Source organism: Aulonocara stuartgranti, assembly GCF_965226115.1.
Source record: "Aulonocara stuartgranti genome assembly, chromosome: 10".
NCBI classification, from domain to species: Eukaryota; Metazoa; Chordata; class Actinopteri; order Cichliformes; family Cichlidae; genus Aulonocara; species Aulonocara stuartgranti.
In genome coordinates, this window is record NC_138946.1 from 18,453,899 (window position 1) to 18,477,202 (window position 23,304).

The 23,304-nt window shown below is 37.7% G+C and overlaps 4 protein-coding genes across 7 annotated transcripts in view; 3 read left to right on the forward strand and 1 right to left on the reverse strand.

Moving 5' to 3' along the window:
• The window catches only part of LOC309715511 (E3 SUMO-protein ligase ZBED1-like), a 54,192-nt gene extending 34,523 nt beyond the window's left edge, over nucleotides 1-19,669 (reverse strand). Inside the window, exon 1 of one of the 2 annotated variants that reach the window (XM_082548694.1) lies at nucleotides 19,460-19,669. The gene's annotated coding sequence lies outside the window, so the exon portion shown is untranslated. Of the gene's footprint in view, nucleotides 1-19,027; nucleotides 19,044-19,459 lie in introns of those variants that run through there. The other variant, XM_082548692.1, reaches the window with a different exon arrangement.
• LOC309715319 (uncharacterized protein) lies at nucleotides 6,277-10,964 on the forward strand. The gene is made up of 7 exons (XM_082548335.1): nucleotides 6,277-6,438; nucleotides 6,623-6,970; nucleotides 7,413-7,522; nucleotides 7,617-7,761; nucleotides 9,204-9,653; nucleotides 10,239-10,341; nucleotides 10,615-10,964. The coding sequence occupies exons 1-7, from the start codon at nucleotides 6,357-6,359 to the stop codon at nucleotides 10,742-10,744; spliced, it is 1,368 nt and encodes a 455-aa protein (XP_082404461.1). The 5' UTR covers nucleotides 6,277-6,356; the 3' UTR covers nucleotides 10,745-10,964.
• LOC309715514 (uncharacterized protein) lies at nucleotides 11,953-16,131 on the forward strand. Of its 2 annotated transcripts, none has more exons than XM_082548698.1 (6): nucleotides 11,953-12,178; nucleotides 12,939-13,043; nucleotides 13,134-13,176; nucleotides 13,375-13,499; nucleotides 13,990-14,048; nucleotides 15,344-16,131. In XM_082548698.1, exons 1-6 carry the CDS (start codon nucleotides 12,175-12,177, stop codon nucleotides 15,827-15,829), a joined length of 822 nt encoding a protein of 273 aa, XP_082404824.1. In that variant the 5' UTR covers nucleotides 11,953-12,174; the 3' UTR covers nucleotides 15,830-16,131. The 2 variants fall into 2 exon arrangements, with proteins under 2 accessions (XP_082404824.1, XP_082404825.1); XM_082548699.1 differs by having other exon boundaries at nucleotides 12,942-13,043.
• timm10b (translocase of inner mitochondrial membrane 10 homolog B (yeast)) lies at nucleotides 19,172-21,647 on the forward strand. 2 transcript variants are annotated; one of them, XM_082548701.1, is made up of 5 exons: nucleotides 19,172-19,387; nucleotides 19,682-19,776; nucleotides 19,863-19,978; nucleotides 20,057-20,152; nucleotides 20,862-21,647. In XM_082548701.1, the coding sequence occupies exons 3-5, from the start codon at nucleotides 19,949-19,951 to the stop codon at nucleotides 21,345-21,347; spliced, it is 612 nt and encodes a 203-aa protein (XP_082404827.1). In that variant the 5' UTR covers nucleotides 19,172-19,387; nucleotides 19,682-19,776; nucleotides 19,863-19,948; the 3' UTR covers nucleotides 21,348-21,647. The 2 variants fall into 2 exon arrangements, with proteins under 2 accessions (XP_082404827.1, XP_082404826.1); XM_082548700.1 differs by having other exon boundaries at nucleotides 19,280-19,387; nucleotides 19,682-19,978.
• Nucleotides 21,648-23,304: the final 1,657 nt, after the last annotated feature.

A 23,304-nucleotide genomic window follows, 5' to 3' on the forward strand; every position in this document is an offset into this window, starting at 1 on the left:
AATGCAAGGCTCTCCTATTCTTCTCTGCATTACATCTCAGAATGTAATTTTTTTTCAAATTAAAAAAGATTTTCCTTTGATCTTATGTACAAACTGATTAGAATTTAGTGGGAAATGGTCAAGTTGCGGCAGCACAGTGGCACGGTGGTTAGCACTGTTGCCGCACAGCAAGAAGGTCCTGAGTTCAATTCCAACATCAGGCCGGGGTCTTACTTTCTGTGTGGAGTTTGCATGTTCTCCCCGTGTTTGCGTGGGTTCCCTCCGGGTACTCCGGCTTCCTCCCACCGTCCAAAGACATGCAGCTTGAGGGGATAGGTTAATTGGATAATCCAAATTGCCATTGTGTGAATGGTGTGAAAGTGCGAGTGAATGTGAGTGCGAATGGTTGTCTGTCCCTGTGTGTTGGCCCTGCGACAGACTGGCGACCTGTCCAGGGTGTACCCCGCCTCTCGCGGGGCCAGCGCCCCCCGCGACCCTGAAAAGGATATGTCAGTGGTTGTGATTAGTTCAGCTGTTAAAATGACAGTTGCTGGTGGTGCTTCTCATTTTTATGAGGTGTGTGAGTGAATGAGTAATGAATAAATTGTTGCATTTCTATTTTTTTTTAAATATCCCACATTACAATCCCATATACTGTTCAGCATTGTAAGACATTCATTCTGCAGCCCATTGTCAGCGGTCTTGACAAGTTATAAAACAACGTTTTATCAAGCACAATGCCTTACTCAATTTGTCCCTTCCTCTTCATTCAAACTCCCACTCATGACGGTCTCCAAAATGTCATACTTTCACAAAGTTTAATGTTGTTCAGAGTTTGATGTTTGCAGTGCTTGTTATTTGTGTCTCTCCATTTATCCTTCAAAAGAAACAGTGAACTTTTTTTCCCAAAAATATTGGGCAGAGAGTTGAAAATATTAGACACACATAAAAGAAACACCTGAGCAACAGTCAAAGAGGTGAAAGCAATCATTGTAAATGCGTCATTTTCTGAATGGGTCAGTGCCCTCCCTACAAATAAGGGGAGTAATAAAAGAATCCCAGATTTTGTGTCTTAATCCAGCCGTCTGATTTCAGTCTGCCCTTCACCACATGCAAAAGTTGAACAAAATAGTTTCCCACCACCCGAAATTTATTTTGAGTGTCTTCATAGTTTTATTTTTGAAATACACCAATTTTTATATACTGCAGGAAAAACGAAAAATAAATAAATATTATAAATAAATAAATAAATATTATAACGGAAATTTGCAAATAAAAACAGCATATACATCAAAATAAACTATTTCCAGCAGTGCAAACGACACAGAAAGTCATAAAGTCAAACATAACTTTTAAAAACACCAGTATAGGCTCATAAGGCCCTGATGGTAAAAAACTACATTTCCGCAAAATGACGTCACTTCCGGTTTTGGGCAGGACATGGAGGACATGCGATAGTTCGCGCTGATGGACGTAGGAAGTGTTACAAATAGCTGATCGGATCGACAAAGCGTGTTTCTGGAATATTATGTTTTTGTTGCTGCAAGCGCTTTTTATGCAGTTTTTGCAAAGCTATATGTGGAAGGAAACTGTGACCTAGGACAAGCTGATGGCATAAGATGTAAGTACAACTCCTCTGGTTTCATATGCAAAAAAAATTATTGCGCTAGCTTATGTGGTTGCAGTGCTACCGGGATTTAAAAATAGTTACGCAAAACGGAGCGTGCCTGCTCTGACCGGCTTTAAAGGGTTAAATGATGATTTTATTTGTCAAGGGGGAAAAAGGTATCTAAAACCTAAGTAATCCTGTGTGAAAAGGTAATTGCCACCCCATTAATTAACTGTGTATAATCACAGGAAAGCTGAGTTCAATATCACTAGTCTGTCTGTGAAAGTTCTCAGTCATCCAGGTCATCAAAGTCTAAGAAGCTTGGAAAGAAAACTTTCTGGACTTCTTTAAGTTTCCTTGAAGACGTTTCACCTCTCATCTGAGAAGCTTCTTCAATTCTAAGAGAAATTGGTGAAGAGTCCCAGATTTAAGCCCTAAGGGAATGTCCCCAAGAGAGTCATGGACTCCTCCACCTAATCACACAAGCCAAGGTGTGAAAATGGGTGTGGTTCACAATCAGCCATGAACCCATTGTGAAACCTAGCCTCACCCTATCATGTGATTTACTGAGGTCAAATGGCCCAGGGTGTGAGTAGGCGTTAAGGCGCCTGGGAAGGGATCTCAAAACTGGATAAAAATCTGGGACTCTCCACCAATTGCTTATAGAACTAAAGAAGCTTCTCAGATAAGAGATGGAACGTCTTCAAGGAAACTTAAAGAAGTCCAGGCACTTTTCTATCCAAGCTCCTTAGAATATCACTATTCACACCCAGGCCTGAGTAGTGCCAGACCTGGTGAATCAAGAAATCGCTTAAATAGAACCTTTCTGAAAAAGTAAAGTAGACTATAAGATCTCAAAAAGCAACACATGTCAAGAAACTAAAGACACATTAAAATGTCAAATCCATTGACATCTATCAGTCTAGAAAGAGTTACAAAACCATTTAAGGCTTTAGGACTCCTGCAAACCACAGTGAGAGGCATCATCCCAAAATAGGGAAAACAGTGGTGAACCTTCAACTCATCTAGGAGTTCAGAAAAGAAAACAGAGCAACATCTAAAGAACTGTATGCCTCACTTGCCTCAGTTAAGGTCAGAGTTCATGATTCAACAATAAAAAAAGAGGCTGGACAAAAATGGCACCAATTGGAGAGTTCCAAGGCAAAACCCCCTGCTTACCAAAAAGAACACAAAGGCTGGTCTCACATTTGCAAAACAACTTGAAGAGCCAAAAGTCAACATTTTTGGAAGGTTTGTGTCCCATTACATCTGGTATAAAACTAACACAGCATTTCCTAAAACACATCATCCCAATAGCCTAATATGGTATTGGTAGAGTGATGGTCTGGGGCTGCTTTGCTGCTTCAGGACGTGACTATTTGTAGGATTTTCAGCTCTCTAACTCCACCAGTTAAAAAAATGAAAGTTTTGGAGTGCGTAGTTAAAGTTTGGACTTCAATCTGATTGAGATTCTTTGGCATGCCCTCATGTTGGAAAACCCACTAATGTGGCTCAATCAAAACAATTCTGCAAAGAAGAGTGGGCCTAAATTCTTCCACAGTGATGTAAAAGATTCATTGGCAGTTATCATAAATGCTTGATTGCAGTTCTTGTGGCCAAGGGTGGCACAGCCAGTTATTAAATTTAGGGGAAAATTCCTTTTTCACATACAGCCAAGGTTTTGGTTTTTTTTGCCTAATAAATGAAATCATCATTTTAAAACTGCATTTTGCATTTACTCAAGTTATAATTGTCTAATATTAAAGTTTCTTTGATGATTAAAGTGTGACTAACATGCAAAAGACTAACAAATCAGAAAGGCTTTGGGTTTGTTTTTTTACAGCACTCTATCGCAGTTGAAGATAAAGCGCTATAATCAATACTGAGGAAGTTTCACAAAAGGTCAAAAACGTGTTAATTAGTTTGTACCAGAAGAACACAATATGAAAGCAGCAAAACTTACACTTAGATTTAGATACAGTACAAATAAAATGTCTCTCAGGGCTCCGACTGGCTTGTAGTCAATCTCCACTACATGTTCGAATTTTAATAATGCATTGCCTTTAAAAACCACACTTGTTCTCGGAGATAACACTGTGCTCAAAGCAAAAACCAAGCGTTGAATGTGTCCAAGTGAGCAATGCAGCATGTGTGAATGTGTAACAGCATAGGTGTCACATATCCCCTTGAGGTCAGTGCATAAAAATTCACCCCACATACACGGACACATACACGCACACGCGCACACAAGGTTTACAATTAGTGTTCTGGTGCAATAGGCTGCAAAAAGTGCAATTCCCCTGTATCTAGGAAGCCCAGAGATTTTCTGAGCAGACATGACCTCTGACTGGGACTATGAGTAATAGTGTGTGCAAGAGGGGCAGGGTGCAACAGCAGGTTAGAGCACTTTCATTCCTTCTCAGCACATCAAAGAAGGCAGAAACAGCATACTAAAACAAGTGACAGAGGTTTTCTTCATTCATTCTTTTAATTGTAAGTTAATAGAAGGAGTGAGAGAATGATTCATTTTCACCTAATTCTTATTTTATGACAGGAACAGTGGTTAGTGATTTGAAATTACGCTGATTCTAATTAGTGGAATACTTATCATTCTTTTGTCACATTTTTCTTGGACTACTTAATGCAGTCTCTAAAATGTTGCAACTTATTCATCAAATAAGATTACCAACAGTTTTCTTAATCTTAAATCCCTGAAGAGTAATTTTCCGAAAATATTTTTCGGAATTATCGGCTTTCACTTGGCCTGCAGCCCTCATTAGTTACACACATGTATCCTTGCAGCCTTTGGTTAGAAGATTTAAACAAATTTTCCAGTTTATTCTTATGATCTGTGCTAATTGGATATAGCTATTTGAAGCTATCATTCACAAAGCCGCATGCAAATGATTCAATTTTCTTTGAAGAATTAATCTATGCATTACGATTTGAGTATTGTGACACAACGTCTTACAGGAACAATGTTTCTCGTCTCTAATGAATGGGATAAACAAATTATTTACTGGAGTAATAAAATCATATTTGCTGAAAATTGCCCATTATTTCTGTAATACTTTTTGTTTTTTTATCTCTTGATCCCAAAGCAAGTGTGACGAGCTTTATAATTACTTCTGCTTGGAGACGTTAACCGCCAACCAAACAGATAATATAAGGCAATCAATTTAGCCAACTGCTATAATATGTCGATGCACATTTTGTCTTCTGAGGCCTACATCTAACAGCCCGCACTGAAAAGTAAATAAATTAAATTAGGAAAGATATTTTTATTTGCTCGTGTCTGTTGAGATGTGTGACGGGCATGCATAGATAGATTCTTTTGATTGCAGCGATGTATTTTTATTCATTTAACAATCTAGTTTTATTTGTGTTTTTCACAATGGTCATACTAATTATACATTGTGACTGTGTTTTATTTTCAGGCGACTTTATTGTGTTGTGTGACAAACGAGTTTTCTGTGTGACTATTATTTTTTCACACTATTCATCTATATACTATATATATATAATGTTCTTCCTCTACCCCCCCCCTTTTTGCACATGTCGAGGAGCGTGTCAGGTTACATTTCACTGTGTGTTATACTTGTATAACTATGCATGTGACAAATAAAGAACCTTGAACCTTGAACCTAACATAGAGAAATATTTGCAAATTTCTTCTTTACTTCAAGTCATTATGGTTTGTAGACGTTTGTTTATTCACGCTCTCTTAAGATCCCACTGAAGCATTTCAATGTGGTTCCTGTCTGGACTTTGACTGGGCCACTGCAATACACTGAATCACTGTCCTGTTGCTTGACATCGTGTGTTGGACAGTCGGACTCAAATTTGACTATAGAATACCTGAGTTTACAGAGGAGTTTACGGTTGACTCAATCACTGCAAGGTGAACTGTGGCTGCAAAACAAGCCCAAATCATCTCCCCTCCACCACAGTGGTTGACAGCTGGTGTGAGGTGTTTGAACTAATATGTTGTGTTATGTTTTCGCTACACGACTCTTGCTGGCGTTATGGCCAGACATCTCCAATTTGTCCTTGTGTGTCAAAGGGACATTGTTCCAAAAGTCTTGTGGTTTGTTTAGGTGCTACCTTGTGCTGCCATGTTTGTTTTTGAGAAAAGAGGTTTTCTCCTAACAGCCCTCATACTTTTTGAGCTCTTTTCTAATTGTCTGCAATGTTGCTCTTATGTTTTTTTTGTTTGTAGCATTGCATGCTACTTACCCTCCTAAATCCTGTGGAAGACTGAACCGCTGTACTTCATTTTGATTTTGTTTTTGTTATATTAAATAATATCACAACATATTATGTCACATGTCGTTGTTCATCTGTGGTGTATTAAGGATATACTAAAGATGAGGTCTGAGTGGACTGATGTATCAACCAAACACTACACATTAAGAAGTTGGTTTTAATTTAAATCATTTTTAATTTTGTTCTTGTTTGGGTTTGTGTGTCCCCTTGGTATCATTCTTGTTAAAATGATATGAGTCTGACTCTTGTTAGTTAGTCCTGACAAAAGGAGAAGTGACTGAAGCACATGCTACTGCAAATGTATGCTTTGCACCAGGTTCTTTTTACCACAAAGCTTCAATAATACACGAATGAGTCACTGTCTCTATGCGACTTCCTGTAAAGATAGGCCATCCTGTCTCGCAGTTTCTGCCCCATTTTTTAACCTCAGTTGACATTCTACTCTTTCTGCCTTTCCTGAGTGCCTCAATCAGGCTCGATGGATACAGTCTGATTTGTCGTAATGAGTTTGGGGACCTCAAAAATGGCTGGAAATGCATTGGGAATAGTTTTCTGTCTTCTACTTCTTGCTTCTACTATTCAAGGTAATTCTGGATATCCACATGTTTTTGGGGGGTTATGATATACTGGCAAAGATTAATGTTTATCATTAGTTTTGAAATATGTTTTGGCTTCTGGTGTGACAAGCTGTGTTACTATAATCCTAAGTATAAGTGATTTTGTGTCCTGACTTTTGTCACTTCTAACACTATCTGATGTGTCTGACAGGGATCCAGGGTGTTGAGTTGTTCTATTATGAAAAGATGGAAGCTGTAGTGGGCCAGAATGTTTCCTTACCCTGCACTTTAAAAAGTGCTACTGATAACAAGATTGTCAGCATTGAATGGAGTAAGGAAACAAATAAAACTACAAAGCTGGGTTTGCACAGCCAATTTTATGGATTCCATCTATTCTGGCAAAATATTACCATCCAGATTGAGAAGAACGGTACAGATGTCCTGGGTTCCCATCTAATACTTTCTGATGTGAAGAAATCGGATGAAGGCATCTATGTTTGTGACATGGCCACCTTTCCTGATGGATCCAAAAAGGTTAAAACACAGCTAATAATCAAAGGTAAGAGAACCTAGTACACACAAAGCCATATCTAAGTACCTAAACCAGACTTTGTAGACCACCCTGGATTTAATATTTAAATAGAAATACACAACATCTTTCTATCTAATGCTGTATTGCATATATTTCACTTTACTTGAGGTTGCATCAGAGCACTCAGTCTCTGCCAATCTCAGCAGTTATTTACTCAGCAAATCCAAGTAAGAACGAAAAGAACACATCTAGTAGCTCTGCTAAAAGACAGTTTTCTTTTTCATATTACTTGTCTCATAACACACGACACAACACACTCTTTTGTTCAGTTGAAGATGTTGTGATCACAACACTGGCAGAAGACATATTACAAAATGTGCTTTTCACATCACTCAGTCGGTTGATTTTTTTTTTTTTACGTTTTTTGTGTGATCAACAAATCTAATTAATCTCATGCTTTCCTCAATAGATGACATTAAAATAACGTGTGATGTGAATGGCACTGTTGAAGTCCAAAATGGAGAAAATGTGACAATTCGCTGCACATCATTTCCAAACGCACAGTACAGATGGACCAAGGTAAAGGAAACTTGGAATTTAAAACTGAATTTAACTCTGACTTCTTTTCAAAATAAAAGGTTTTTATGTGCTACATAATCATGCTTTGCCCCAGAATGATGAAGTGTTGTCAGAGACTGAATCTCTGGAGCTCTGGTGGGTGACTGATGCTAATGCAGGGGTTTATACACTGACTGTCAACACAGGAAGCAAAGAGTTTGTGGTCACAGTGCTAACGACAACCACAAGTTTGAAGACAGGTGAGCGTCTTCAGTTCATTGCTGCTGTTTGCCTCTTTGTGTCATATTCAATTTCATCATTTCCCGAGGGCTGGATTAGCAATCTAGTAGAGGGCCCAAGAGACTGAATGACTTAATAAACTGCACTGGACCAGAAAGCTGATACTTGAACTTTTGTTATTATACTGTAGCTCACTCAATTTTAATTTTTAATTAGCTGAAGGGAAGGCGAGAGATTCAAAGGATTGTGATGCTGCCAGCCATGTTATGAGAATGTGGAAGGAACTAGGAATAAATTGGGAACTACTAAAACTAAAAAGAAAAAGAAACTCAATTATTTGCTTTAAATCGGTTGTCCATTGGGATTTGAAGGAATACTGAAATACACCCAGCTAAAACATAATTCAAAAGTTTAAATTTCAATACAACCAAGCAGCATGTGGTCTGCCTGCCACCACTGGTTAAATAGTTTGATGGAGTGCTGTGAGCCGGCTGTGCTCAGTTAGGAAAATAATCCCCAGTTGTCTACTTTTTCATCCTTTGTAGACGCTTCTCATGAGAATTTGAATACGTGACAAAAAAATACAAACAGTAGCCACACAGACGTCACAACTTACTTCCCGTTCTTTCATTCTATGTTTCAAACCACAAGCACAAACACACAAACACAACGCACTGCACACTATAACAGTAGCTCAACACCAGCTATGAATCGTGATATGGGGTAAGAGCACAGTCTGTTGGTCAGATTGGAGTAGTACAGCAAATGTAGAACTGAAAACGTCGAAATAGGTCACAATTTCCCGTAGCTCTCATCTAAATTTAATAGAAATGTACATTATCAAACTATGGCATCTCAGTTGTGTCTCATTGGACATCAAACCTCTCTGGGTGTATATATCAGGGTAGGCACGGTAGCATTAAAATTGACACTCAGAAGAGAAACTGTCCTAATTAAAAAGAAACACCTGTAAATTGTACTATTGATATTGCAAATTCATGCCAACACCGTTACCTCATAAATCTGTGCCCAAGGCTCCAAACTCTAGATACTTGAAATATTTTAGTTGTATTGATTATGCATATTCTCCCGAATGCCAACATGAGCCGTGTTTTAATGATGTATTACTCTTCATTGGGTAATTTAAAGTTTTCGTCAACTATAATTATAATCCCTACTCTTTATGCAGGTTCAATGAATAGCTTTACATTTGGGAAATACATTGAACACACAGCTCTATATCTCATATTAAATATGAGGCTCTGACCGTAAAGTTTGAGTGTTGGCGAGCAAGCAATTAAGTTTATTTCCCAATAGATTGAAGTATGTTGTAAACAGTAATGCAAGCTAGCATGATTCTAATGTGATGGATAGACTACAGATTTCTACAATATGAAGACACAACCAATCTGCACAGTACATTCTGATAACAGGATTATTTCTTCTTTCACTGTCTTGACAGTGTCACCACAGGGTTTGACTGAATCAGCAGGCATCAGCCTTACAACATCACCAACCCCCGAGCTTTCAACCCACACAGATCGGACCACCTTCATTGCTACAAATGCTCCAAACACCACAAATGTTACAATCACAGCTGATGAGTACATAACCTCTTTTACAAATTCTACACACATCTCTGTCACAGCATCCCCTACCACACACTCTCACACCCAAGATTTGTTCAATACGACTGTCCAGAGGACAACAGAATCAGGCTATCCTAGCACAATGTTGACCTCAACGCAAGAATCGGCCAGTGATGAGATGAGGAATGAGACTGAGGTACATACAGAGCAACCAGAGGGCATTTCCTCAGCAACGCCAGAAGAATACAGCACCACAGGAAACATTTTTAAAAGTCCTGAAAGACCTTCATCTGGAGATAAATATGGAGAAAATGAAAATAAGGGTAAAGTTTTAAAACCGCAGTATTTTACTTTATTTACATCTAAACATGTATCGGTACGATGTGAGAATTTTTTTATACATTGCCAGTCTGCCTCTAGCTCGTTAGTGATGCTATTAGACCATTTGGTGCATTTTCTTTGGGGACTACCAACAAAGTGAGCACTTCGGTTTGTGAATATCAAGGCAAGGTCACAGTGTTGGGGAAAAAAATTGCTTGTAAACAGGCAAACAGCAGATATAAATGCTCAAAAGGCAAAACCTGAAAAGCCAGAGATTCTTTGCTTTCACCATCTGCATCTTCATCATATATTGCTCAGCCTCCGGCTAGAGGCCTTTCCCAGGTAGAAAACTCATTAAGAGGAGCATCTACTTCTAGGGATGCTGCATGACAAACTGAGGGGGAGGATTGTAAGACACACTTCTCTGCCTCGAGGCAGAAAGTTTCTGCGTTGTAGCTTTACATTTATTATCAGTATTTGTTGACGTTTTGCTCGGTTTCACCAGAGCAAGACAATCAATATGTTAGAAACTGCAGCTGTTGCTGTACAAATAATCACATTTTCCCTTCTCACAATCTGCTTCTTAGATACGGCACCGATTCATCTGTTGTTGGTGGTAATCATTGTTCCGGTGCTGGTATTGATCGCCGTGGCTGGCTTTCTTTTTAGAAGACAAGTTATAAAAACCAGGTAAAACCCTTACTATCTATGCATTCAACCGTCCTCCACACCTGCACAGGGTCGTGCACTGGGTGACCCTCAATGACCTCAAAAATATTGATATCTGTCAAATTTTCCAGTAGACACACATGACCTACAATACATACCTCCACATTCAATTCAATTCAATTTTATTTATATAGCGCCAAATCACAACAAAAGTTGCCTCAATGCTTTCTGGTTTCAACTAACTGTCTAACAATGCCACAAGTCAATATTTGCACTCTGACTCTGTCTTTGTAGGCTGGATTCGCCGCCTTCGTTCAAACCCCCTCCACCTCCAGTGAAGTATACAGCAATAAGACACAGCGAGACTCTGACAGACTCTTTTCCCATTTCAAGGTGCAACTCTTTAACAGAGACTCAAATATGAATGACTCAAATTTTTGTCCTCTCTTGGTCATGTTGAGAGTTACAGAATGAAGTTATTTTTACTCATTACAAACCAGTCACAGGAAATTTTCCAAATGTGGCTCTGTGTATATACTTTGTGAGGTTTTTTGGGGGGGGGGTTGTTTGTTTGTTTTTGTATAAAATGCACCCAAATATATCAATAGCTGAAAATGAACGCATATTAAAGTTCATTAAACTGACTTTTAAACCGTGTTTGTGTTATTTACTTTTCTCTTGTGACATTGTTTCAAATATTGTACTGCTTACTCCATATACTACCAATTCATACACAGTGACAGAACTTTTTAAGGTGTACTTTCTATAGTTTCTTTATCTTTCAAAGGAATGCTGCTTCTGCTGTAATACTTCATTCATTAGTCTGACGAGGCATTTCCTGCCCAGAAACCCAAGGATTTTCTCTAATTTAGCTCAGTATGTTTAGTTGATGCAACAATGTTACAAATGTCTTAATATCAAAGACCCCTGTTGTCCACAGGTACCGCAGAGCGACAATCATGATCACAAAGCAGGGCTAAAACCACAAACCACATGGGCTTAATGGCTAAAAGAAACATAGCAACCACTTGATGAAAGAAAATATGAATCAGTATGGGTTTCATAAACATTAACAAGTGAAGTTCTCTGATGTTTTTTAAATATATTTTTTAATCCTTTGAGTTAATGAATTGCTAAGTTTTAATGAGCAATTTAAATGGATACTGCTTATATTTATTTAGCCATCGACATTTGTGTTTATCTGCCCTGCAGACACTCACGTATGTAGATGTTCTGGGAAACTTTTCACAACTGCATTTTTTTTCTTATTTTCCAACCACAACAGCTAAACCACAAAGCGCTACGTCTATGCAAGATTTAAATTCTTGATATATACATAGCATACGTAACAATGGCCCTTGCATACAGCTGACAGAACACTATAAATGTGAGCTTATCGTTCAAGACCACATTGTGGTTTTCACCATTTTTCGACTCTTTATTTCTTTTTTAACTCTAACGTTGAGAGCAGACCAGTCTGTGTGAAATTCTCTGCTTTCTTATTGTAGATAGTTTTTTACTGTATTTGTTTATAACTGTGACAAACAATATTAAAGTTGCTATCGTTTCTAAACAGTTGTCATGTTTATATTATAATACAGCGATCTATATGAAATTATTCTGTATCCCACTGTAGTGTTGAGACTGCGTGCCTCAGAATGAGGTTACCTCGCTTCCTGTTTGTAACTGAAGAACATTCAGTTTTCAAAGTACCGTGATACCAGCGAGGTAACAGAGGGAGGGTAAAAATAGACTACAGTGTTGCACATCTCACTGATTAAACAACGTGATGCCCTGTAACCTGAGAGCAGTCGTATCAGACAGAGAACACGTTTTCTTCAAGACGGCTGGAATATGGGTAGGATATGAAGACCTTTTAGAAATTTTAAAGTTATACATATCTGTTATATCTATATCTATATCTATATATATCTATATATATATATATGATATGTATATTTCACAACATTATTCATATCTCACATACGTCGTATATCGCTAAGTATAATTCTGTATAATTTGCTATTTTCCAAAATACTAGAAAAATATTTTTCTAGTTATGTTATGATTATGGCAGGACAAAAGATAAAAGTCAAAACTCCAGGCTGACTGAGTTAGTAATCATGTCTGTGTATATATGTATGTAATCGTATGGTTCTTTGTCTACAGTAGTTAAGCATGTTGTGCTTGTGGGAACATGGCAAAAGCATTTTATGTAAATTTGTCAATAATTTCTAGTTGTGAACAAAACTGAGAGGGAAAGATTATTTTTGAAAAGCAAACCTACGACGCTTCGCTTGTAGAAACACTCGAAGCTGTATACGTTAATAACTTTAAAGTAGCCATATCAGGCTTTAAAGTATGCAAGGTCGTAGTTTTCTTAAAAATTCTCCTCTTCACCATCAGTGATTGGATTTGTCCAACAATGTTAAAGCATCTAATTGTTTTTAGAAAACATGCTAGAATCATTTCTTTTTCTCTTTGATACTGTGATGCATAGAAAGGGGGTTGTAATATTAATGACAGCGCAAGCAAATAAATAGGTTTGAAATATGAACACTGAGTTCTAAAATGTGTCATTTTTCAATATTAGTGGTCATTTTGTTTTTGTCTCTTAGTAGATATTCTAACTGTAGCCGTGGCGCTGCTATCTGTGGCCCTGTCGATCTCTTTATGCCTCAATGTGATCTTTTGCATCAAGCGAAGAACTATTTTGTGCAGAGGTAAGGTGATATGTAATCTAAATGTATTCACAGTTATTTCTAACGCACTCTTTACTTTCTGTAAATTTGCAACATATTTTATTCACACAGAAAAAAATGGATCCTGCTGCCCCCACACTTCTGAAGAAGAAACGTATGTTTTTTAATATATATTTGTTTATTTATTTATTTTGTTGGCAATGTATTATTTAGTCCAATAGACAACACTTGATTGTAAGTAACAGTAATAGATACTGGAGTATTTTCATTTTATTTTTTGATAAAATTACAATATGCAAATAGCATCACATTGTTTAAACAAACTGTCCAAATGTTCTTTCATATTTTGAAGCCTGTCACACAATGAAGGGCATTATTTTCATGACCTTAATCATCAAGAGCAGAGGGAAAATCCCCACAATCATCATGAGCAACAGGAAAATCCAATCTATGGCAACATCAGCACAGAGAGAAGAAGTGAGTGTGTCTGCTTTCTGACTCGTTTCGAAAAAAACAAGACAAAATCAGTGCGTTAGCATTAAGAAACACTTGTATACCTTAATGTATAACTGTGTATGGTTTGCTGATATATACAAAAACATTTTTGGCAAAAACAAACATGGAAAACATGTTTTAATATGGACTAAAACTTAATGGATTAACATGTGCAAATTTGCCTTAATTGTACATCCCCCCAATTGTTGACTTATAATTTAGTTGTCTTGTTATTAGCATTCCGTCCGAATGTTTAACCCTGTAAGACCCAACCCATCAAAAAATAGCCAGAAAATTCTGATTTTTTGGAACTGAGATGTTTATTAGCCCTTAAAACAAAATCCACAATTTTTCTTCGCTATATCATGTTGTGTATGATCATGTTGACGAGGTCTCAGAAACTCATGTATCAAATATGATACAAAGGGCATTGTTGTTAATAAAAGAAAACATTATTTGTGTTTTACTTCAGGTTCTGCAGAGGGTTGCTATGAGATGATGACCATGCAACGCACAAGAGAAAGTAAGAAGGTAAGTGCTGTTCATAAGTTTATTCAAATCTATCTGCAAGTGTATTTTAGTGGATTAACATATTCCTATTACATGATCCAGTAAAGACTTTGAAATACCCTAATAAGACTCTCATAAATTAATAAAAAGCTCATTTAACTCCATCTTTATTTACAGAATTTCTATTAACTGCATAACTCACAGGTTCTTTGAAGTTCCTTTGAGTTGTTACATACAGTATTCTGCACACTAATGTATGTGAATGGCACTTGTAACTTGTGTATATAGTTCTTCTGTCATTCTTACACTTCTTTCATTGATTACTTTACTTGCTGATGATGTGACTTGTGAAATATATGTTAGTCATGTAAAATTAGCGCGTCGATTGATAGCGTTTAAAAATGTGAAAGGATGACACATTATGCTTCTGTGTCGGCGCTACTCAATTAAAGAAGAAATATCAAAATAATTACTGTTTGACACAGTTAGTCGCTTACTTTTAAAACGCTCATTTGTTGAGCGCTTGTGATTGTTGAATTTGAACAAAGACTATTCATCATCTTGGCTAAATCTGTTACTGCCTGATGCTTTTAAGAGTGTACTGCTCTGGAGTAAAGAGACGCGCCAAAATTATTACAAAAGACAAGAACAAAATTGCGAAATGGAATGCAGCGCAATAAACATTTTACCTTATTTCCATAACTGAAGATACAATTGTAACCAAAAATAACTGATTAGTTGCCGTGCCCTCCTTCTACTTTCTATTTTTTGTGATGGTAGGAATTCATTTTACTTGTTTTTCACTTTGTCCTACTGCACACGGTTTGCAGTTATGATTTTGACCAAACTCGACACTAAGTTCAGTTACATCGTTTCTTTTACAACCATTTTATAACCATTAAGGAGACTAAGATAGATATTATGACATAAAATGGACTTCAACTGTCAGTATTTCACACAGTATAATAATGTTCTGCACTGACTATCTGACTATACTCAAGAAGTCAGCTCAATCTAAAACTAAATACTTACATTTTGTGCAAAAATACAACAGTCAAATCAGTTGAACTGATGCTTACAGAAGTGCTTTCAAAACGGAAGGCAACTGACACCAGAGACTCTTTGTGGTCAATAAAGCTGTGAACCAATGAACACAATTAAGCCTGAAGCCTTCTAAAAATAAACTCGACAAACTCAAATACATGAGAACATACACAGGAGCCACTAAATAGGATGCAGAAACCGGTGCAGAGTAAAGCAAAACCTGAAATCAATTTTACAATCAATCTATTTTTGTCTGTGTTGTCTGAAACCAGCCTTTCCAGAATGACCTGAATTATGCCTCACTGGACCTGAAGACTGCAAAGAAACGAAAGAAGAAGCATCGCCATCAGCATAGCCAGTCACAGGGACGAAATCATTTCCCCGAACAGCTGTCAGTCCACCACACACCTCCTCCGAATACATTCTTGGAGGTGGATGCAGACATGGATGCTCATCTTCCGTCCAGAGACACCAGCACCATGGTTTCACACAGCAGCATCTACCTCAACAGTCAACAAATAGCTCAACAGACAGAGGAAATGGAAAGAGAAAAGAATCTGACGCTGGAGAGGAATGTTGGTTGGAATAGTATGCGAAGGCGCGAGGATGGAGGAAATCAAGAGAGTGAAGAAATGAAAGATGAACAAGAGTGTAACAATGGGAGTTTATGTGAACAGCTTTCAGAAGTAGAAACCTTTCAGAGCTGCACAGATCCTTTCATTGGTAGCTTTAGCCAGGATGGTCACCAGCACGGTTAAACAAACATATCAAGTTTTACTGTTTCAAACTGTTTTGAACTGAAATCTATATCACCTGAAAAAGACTTTTTGGTTTTTATTTTATTTTATGTGCAAAAAACAAACTACTGTCTATTACTACAGCTGTAAAATGAAACTACGTCACCTAAAATATTCAAACTGCTTGCAGGGTTGAGCAATTTCCTCTCCGAGATAGACAAGATGAGGTCTCCTCATTGAGCAACAGAGGAAGAAAAGTGTACCTTTCATGCAGAGGGTGTAATAAATGTAAATAAAGCTAAAAGGAAACTCTTTGCGTGACATTTAGATGTCAAGGCCCGTGTGGAAATTTTTCAGTTTATTGCAAAAGATGAGGAAAACACCAAATCATCACAGGCCATGGAAGAACTCTCACTGTTTTGATGTCTCATCATCATATATTACCAGATGTCTCATAGAAAGGTGTGAAGAAATTATTTCTTACATTTGTTTTCCACGATGTGGGCGCTGGCTATGTGCTGAGAGGGAATGTTTCACTGAAAAACTCGACATGCTCAGCATATGTGAAACCGCCTCTCGGTAATGCTAAGGGTGAAGATAACATTAACGTGACGATAACGTTTAAAAAACAGAGAAGTAAAAACAAAAAAGGGGGGGGGGAAGCTTTAAGTGGGACATAAGTGATGACATTTTGTTTTCCCTGTGGGCACCTTACTTTGTTGTAAATGTCATGTAGGATTTCACACGTCATGGTTATGACAATGGTTGTTACTTTAGTAATCTATTGCACATATGAGCTAATTTGCCATCTGCTTAAATGATTATTTCCCTCACTGTAATCCCTTGGCAGGATAATTTACTGCCCGGCTATCTGCCGAGGGAATTGAGCTATGGAGTGAACTCAGCAGTCAGAAGCCTGCAGCCCACTCTTTGTTGACAGTTTTTCAATAGCTGACCATGGCCTACTTCCCCTCTATGGATTAAATTTTGCCCTTGGGCATTTTGGATGCAACTCTTGCAGACATATGGGAATGTCACAAAAGAAACTTTTCACGGATAACAGGCACCATTAGTAACTGTCATGTATGAGGACATAAAGGCAGTCATTTATACAGGATGTTTTCAAAATTATAAAGTCACGCTTCTATAAAGAATCAGTTGTAATTAGGAGCAGTTTATCATTTAAATATGGGTATTAATCTTATACTGTAGCCTATTAAGTTGATTTGCAGTGGGCATTTCCTAAGTTACTCTTTAAATAAGTATGAATTGACAACTTAGCTTTTAGATCTATCTTAATCGTGTAATTGAAAAAAGAGATAACGCTTTTAATGTGTTCTGTAATCTAATATGACATGATGAGAAGCAAAAGGCAACACACTTATCTTTACATAGACAAAGGAAAATGTACTGTTTTATACTATGCTCTTAGAGTAAACATACAACCAAGTACCAAAGTTTATGACTGGGTTACAGTAAAGTATTAAAGGGACATTGACAATGCAGGAAATCATTCAACTACGTAACGTCTTCATAATAATGATTTGAGTAATTAAATGATTATGCAGTCCACAAGAATAGCTCAGCCAAGCTGACGCCCATTTTGGGGACCCTGCAGAGAATCGTGCTTCACTGCTGACTTAACTTTGATCAAGCGGTAAGAAAATGAGGTACATTTTCAAAGGTATTTATCTGCCTTTCAGCAAGGCTCAGCAAAAATCTGCAAATTGCATGATGTGGCTGTGAGGAGACAGAAAATACAAAAGAAGATTAATTTTTTAGTTAAAAAAATAAAATGAAAAAAAAAGTAAAGTAAAAAAAAAAAATTAGTAGTAATTAAGATATGACATTGGCTTTCAAACTCACAGTACAAATTTGTGGTTGCATAATCACAACCCCTTAACGCCTAGTGTATCGTATTTGATACATACAGTTTTTTTGTGACTTTTTAAACTGAAATGCCAGATGTAGCAAATACAATACAAATTAAACACCATATATGGAAATTAAAACGTATAATAATTTATAAACAAATTTGTCAGATGGCTCAATAAACTCTCTGTTTTCAAGAATTTGAATTTTCTGCCGATTGTTTCACAGCTCAGGCTTTAAAGGGTTAATTTCAGCCATGAAAAAGCAATGCAACAATTCTCTTTCAGCTTGTAGTCGGGCATGTGGTTTCTTTGTAAGATTGCTATCATTGTACAGTTTGCTTATGATGCCACATGTGACCTGCAGTAATTGGAACAGGTGTTATTTTTAAGTTGCTTATTTGTTTCATGTATGTGTGCGAAGAGAGCGAGAGGAGGGGGGATGAGATGAAACAAAGATTACATGACAGATATGAAATATAAAGTGGGTTACACTGCAGCTTGTGAATTGTGCATTAAATTTCTATAGTGCGTTTCGAACAACTGTTAAAGTAAGTGTGACATTCAATAGAATAGTTCAGTAGAGACAAACAGCTCACGATCCAAAGCACACCACTGAAGGTGACTGCGGGAAAGGTTAATGCTGGACATCTTAATACAGAAAAGGCAGCATTTGGTGATGTCCATGGGTTCTGGACGTCAGGTAAATGTTGACATCCATCCAAGTATTAAAAACTAGTCATAATTTTTTAAATTATGTTAGCTTGTTCAATTACAAAATACTTTTGAGCCTCTGAAAATGGGGGATTATGTATAAAAATGCATGCAATTTTAAAACAACTAACACAATACTTTTGTTAAAGCACTTACATTAAAGCTAAAAGTTCACACCTCAATGTAATCACATCTTGATTGTTTGATTTAAAACCCACTGTGGTGATGGACAGAGGCAATATTAGCAAAAAAAAGTACTTTGTTCAAAAACCTATGGACTTAACTGTAAGTGGGTTTTCTAATCTGTTCCACCTCCTTGTAAAACTGCTATTAGTCATCTAAATTTATTTGGCAATGGTTACAACGGACAAAGGTTGCAATCAAGGATAATCAATATTATTATGAACGCGTTATTTTTTTTAAATCTTTAATAATAATTTTGCTACTCAGACAGTTACAGGTTGAGGCCAAGTATACTGTTTTCAAAGAACATAACCTTATTTTGTATTATAAACAACAGAACTCAGATTGTAGTATTTCAACCTCATAATACACAAATGATGCTAAAATTCTAACATTTGTAACTACTGCCATAACAATCTAGGATATTATTTTCAGTACATAAAGTACTTACCAGCAGATACAGTTGCACAAAGGAGTAGCAACCAGAGACCTTAAAAGAAAGAAACAAATTGAAGGGTCAGTATTTTTATGTAATAAGTGCCGCTGGAGATTTATTTTTGATTTGTTCTTTTTAAAGGATGTTAAGTTATACTGTATTTTTAAGTATTTTTTAAGTAGTGATTACTCACAAGTACTAATTTAAGTAATGAGTGCCAACCATAGTTCTTTAGAGAGAAAAACTAAATTGTAGCAAAGTGGTTTGTTCTATACTGAGGCAGTGAAGGGTCATATTATCCACTTGCGGCCTACCTGTAGAGACTGGCTAGCTTCTCGGCTGTTTTTCTCAAACTATGATAGGAAGCTCGCTACGGTACAACAACTCATTTCTGTTATTAAGTTTAAATAGCATGGTTTGGTTACGACCTTGGTTACCTGCACGAACCTGAATAAACCATAAATTTAGGTCTTCCACCTTTCAGACGGCAACCCAATGCTACTATGCTAGTAAAATACAGTAGCAAACAGGCAGAGAGATGATGGTAGATAATTTACACGAAATATAAGAATGTATAACAAAAATTTAAAAAAATTAAAAAAAAAAAACATCATGTTATCTTTCACTTTTTTTCTAACCAGCCGGAAATGGAAACTTTTTTTTTCACAGACTACGTAGTGAAGCCTCTGATGGGCGGAGACGATCTTCGTAACCAACATGGCAGCGTGCATGTGAATGTCATGCAGTTGTTGCGAATTATTCAGGTGCGCTTATTTCAAATGCGAATATTCCGTTGTTAAAGCCTATATGTGACTTATATCTTGCCGATTTGTACCGTCACCCAACCCAGACAATCTAAAAGTGGGATCATTTGTTCAGTACCGCAGCTGATCACCGCTCATGCTAACATATTAGCTTAGAAGTAGACAAATTTCCATGATGGATCCTGACCAACAGCTGAGAAACGTAAGTCACTTTAAGTCACTGCTTTATAACCCAATCAGCAACACGGCTGGATGATGAGTGTGAGTGTATGTTTTTCAGCTGCGGGATTTTCTTCTGGTTTACAACCGAATGACTGAAATCTGCTTCCAGCGATGCAGCAGCAACTTCAACTACAGAAACCTCACAATGGACGAGGTAGGAAAAGCGAAGATCACAGTTACTGTGTCGGCTACGTGGTGGTATTGTTTGATTGCCGTGTTCTGCGTCTCAACACGATTTCTTTCAAGTGTTTTTTTCTGTCGGCTGTTCCATTTAGGGGTCGCCACAGCGGATCGTCTGCCTTCATCTCACTTTACCCCTAGCATCGTCCTCTGTCACATCAACCTTTCCCCTCCTCCACTATATCCATGAATTTTCTCTGTGGTCAATGGATTTTCCTCTTTTCTTCCTGCCTACTGTCTCAACCGTCAACAAACTTTGTCCAATATATCACCTATCTCTCCTATGCACTTCTACCTTAACTCTCTAACTTCGTCTCCAAATTGCCAAATCTAAGCTCTTTAATATACTCATCTCTAAATCTGTCCATCCTGGTCATGCTGCTTTATTGTATTTACAAACACATTTGATGTTGTGTAACATCTTTGACAGAGAGGACTTTGCCTGTGACCCTACTCTGTGAAAGAGAAACTTTGTAGCATTCATAGGCCCTTACTGAATTTAACCTGCAATAAAGAAGCCAGTTTTATGTTGCAGCTTGAATATTTTCAGTCAAGTCAAACCACTAAAAATAGTCCCAGTCAGGATGTGGATAACACATTTGCCTACTAATGCATATATACTGTGTGATCACAATATACTGTAGTTTTCTGCTTTCTACCTCTGACTGCTGTTTGCCTTCCAGGAGCGCTGTGTGGACAACTGTGCAGGGAAGCTCATTCGATCTAACCATCGTTTAATGGGCACCTATGTGCAGCTGATGCCTCGGATGGTCCAGCGGCGGATGGAGGAGCTGGAGAGCAAAGCTGCAGAGAATGCCAAGGAAGAGGCAGCATCTGGAGCTGCTGGGACTGAAATTTCAGCAACACATCATGCTCCCAACACCTCATCTCCACTTCCAGCTGAGCTGGATGCGTCTGTGTCCTCAGAACTCAAATTATCAGCTGCCACACCGCTCACTCCCACAAATGAAACGCTAAATGCTCCAGTGCTTGATAAAGCTGGCATTGGACCTTCATATACAGGAGGATTTTCTCAGCCTTCAGTAGCTGGTGGCCAGATTGATTCTGCCAGCTCTCCGGCACTGTTTACGTCATCTAACTCTACATACTTATCAGAAGATGCATCTAAATCAGAGAGCCTATCAGGACAAAAAGAGTCTAATAAATAGGGTATAGTTGATATCTTGTGACCAAATGAAACCAAATGTCAGCATTTTTTTTCCTTTTCCTTAGTCAGCAATAGATGAATCTAAAGTCAATTAATGACCATGAAAGGCATTACATGTTACAGGTTTGACACAGTTATCGATCAAGAGCGTTATATGAATCATTTTGATCAAAAGGCATGAGGAGGAGGAATGTCATTCATGATAGGAATTTCAATTGTGCAGTAATTTTATGGTGACTTCTTACACAGTAGGGAAAAAATTGTAAAAGGTTAACATTAAAAGGCTACCCATAAAAGGTGATGTTGTTTGCTAATGAGAGTTGTTTGACAGCATGTGTGTGTTTGTGTGCATCTGTACCTACAATTCAATTTTATTTATATAGTGCCAATTCATAACAAGAGTCTCCTCAAAGCTCTTTATATTGTAAGGTAAGTACCCGAAACTATTAGAAAGAACCACCAACAATCACGTGATCTCCTAAAAACAAGCGCTGGGTGACAGTTGGAAGGGAAAACACTCTTTTAAAAGGAAGAAACCTCCAGCAGGATTATGCTCAGGGAGTAGCAGCTATCTGCCACGACCAATTTGGGATGAGGGGAAAGAGAAGAGAACAAAGAGAGATGGGACAAAGGACACACTACAGGAGAAAGAGTCAGAGTTTGGTTGTTACTCATGATTAAATGCAGTTGTGTGTATATACACACAGGGAGTGAAAAGGACTGAGTAAAAAAAAAAAAAAAAAGCCGGGGATTTCAACAATAAATGCATGATTCTAAATCAAAGCACAATCGTACACCTGGTATAAAGACCAATCTGGTGTTTACCCAGATGTGCTTAGCCAAGACAGATGTTTTTTGGAATTGCACAGTTTAACAGTACAGCGTGTAGTATATAGTGTAAGTTATAAAATGGTAGGATGACCCTCTCTGAAAAATGACAGCTTTTAAAATATAACAGTGACAGAACGTTACTTTTATGGTTTGAAAACATTAAAGGCCATCCCGCCTTCATCCTGTTCAGGTGTCTGAACACAGTCGGGGGAACGCCACGTGCTCTGGCTTGTGTAGCTCTGAAGGCAGTTCACGACCTTTGTCACATATCATCATCTTCCCCTCCTCCCCATCATTTCCTGTGTTTGCACAATCTGTGTTGCACACCCTCTAAATCCAGAAGGAGAGCCGCAATAAACAGCCAGCAACTGTGCGTTCTTATGGCTGTGAATGAAGACGTTTGGTTCCAGTTATTGATGTTGTTTGGAGAAAATGTTTTTTGCCACAATATTTCACCGCCCTGCTGCTGCAGAGAGGGAGCCAATGAGATTTACATTCCTTGTCAATAACAAGCTAGTTAAAACAGATGAGGGGATTTCACGTTGCCATAGGGAGTTATTTGTCCTAAAAACACTAAGTAACTGAAGAACATAAATCTTGCTGTTTTGTTATTTTTCAAGTTATAAATTGGCAAAAAAAAATAAATAAATCTATGTAAGAACAACCAAGTTTATGAAACTATGACACTTAATAGTTTTAATTTGTATACATATATAATCCTGTTGTGATGCATTAAAATGCTATGAAAATTCATAATTAGCCAACATTAATTACTGGGTTATTCTTTAATAATAATGGATTGGATTTATATAGCGCTTTTCAAGGCACCCAAAGCGCTTTACAATACCACTATTCATTCACTCTCACATTCACACACTGGTGGAGGCAAACTACGGTTGTAGCCACAGTTGCCCTGGGGCAGACTGACAGAAGCGAGGCTGCCATATCGTGCCATCAGCCCCTCTGGCCAACACCAGTAGGGTAAAGTGTCTTGCCCAAGGACACAACGACCAGGACAGAGAGCCCAGGGATTGAACCGGCGACCTTCCGGTTACAGATGCGCTTCCCAACCCCCTGACCCCCTGAGCCACATTCTTCAACACAGTTTGAACTCTCTTAGATAAGTC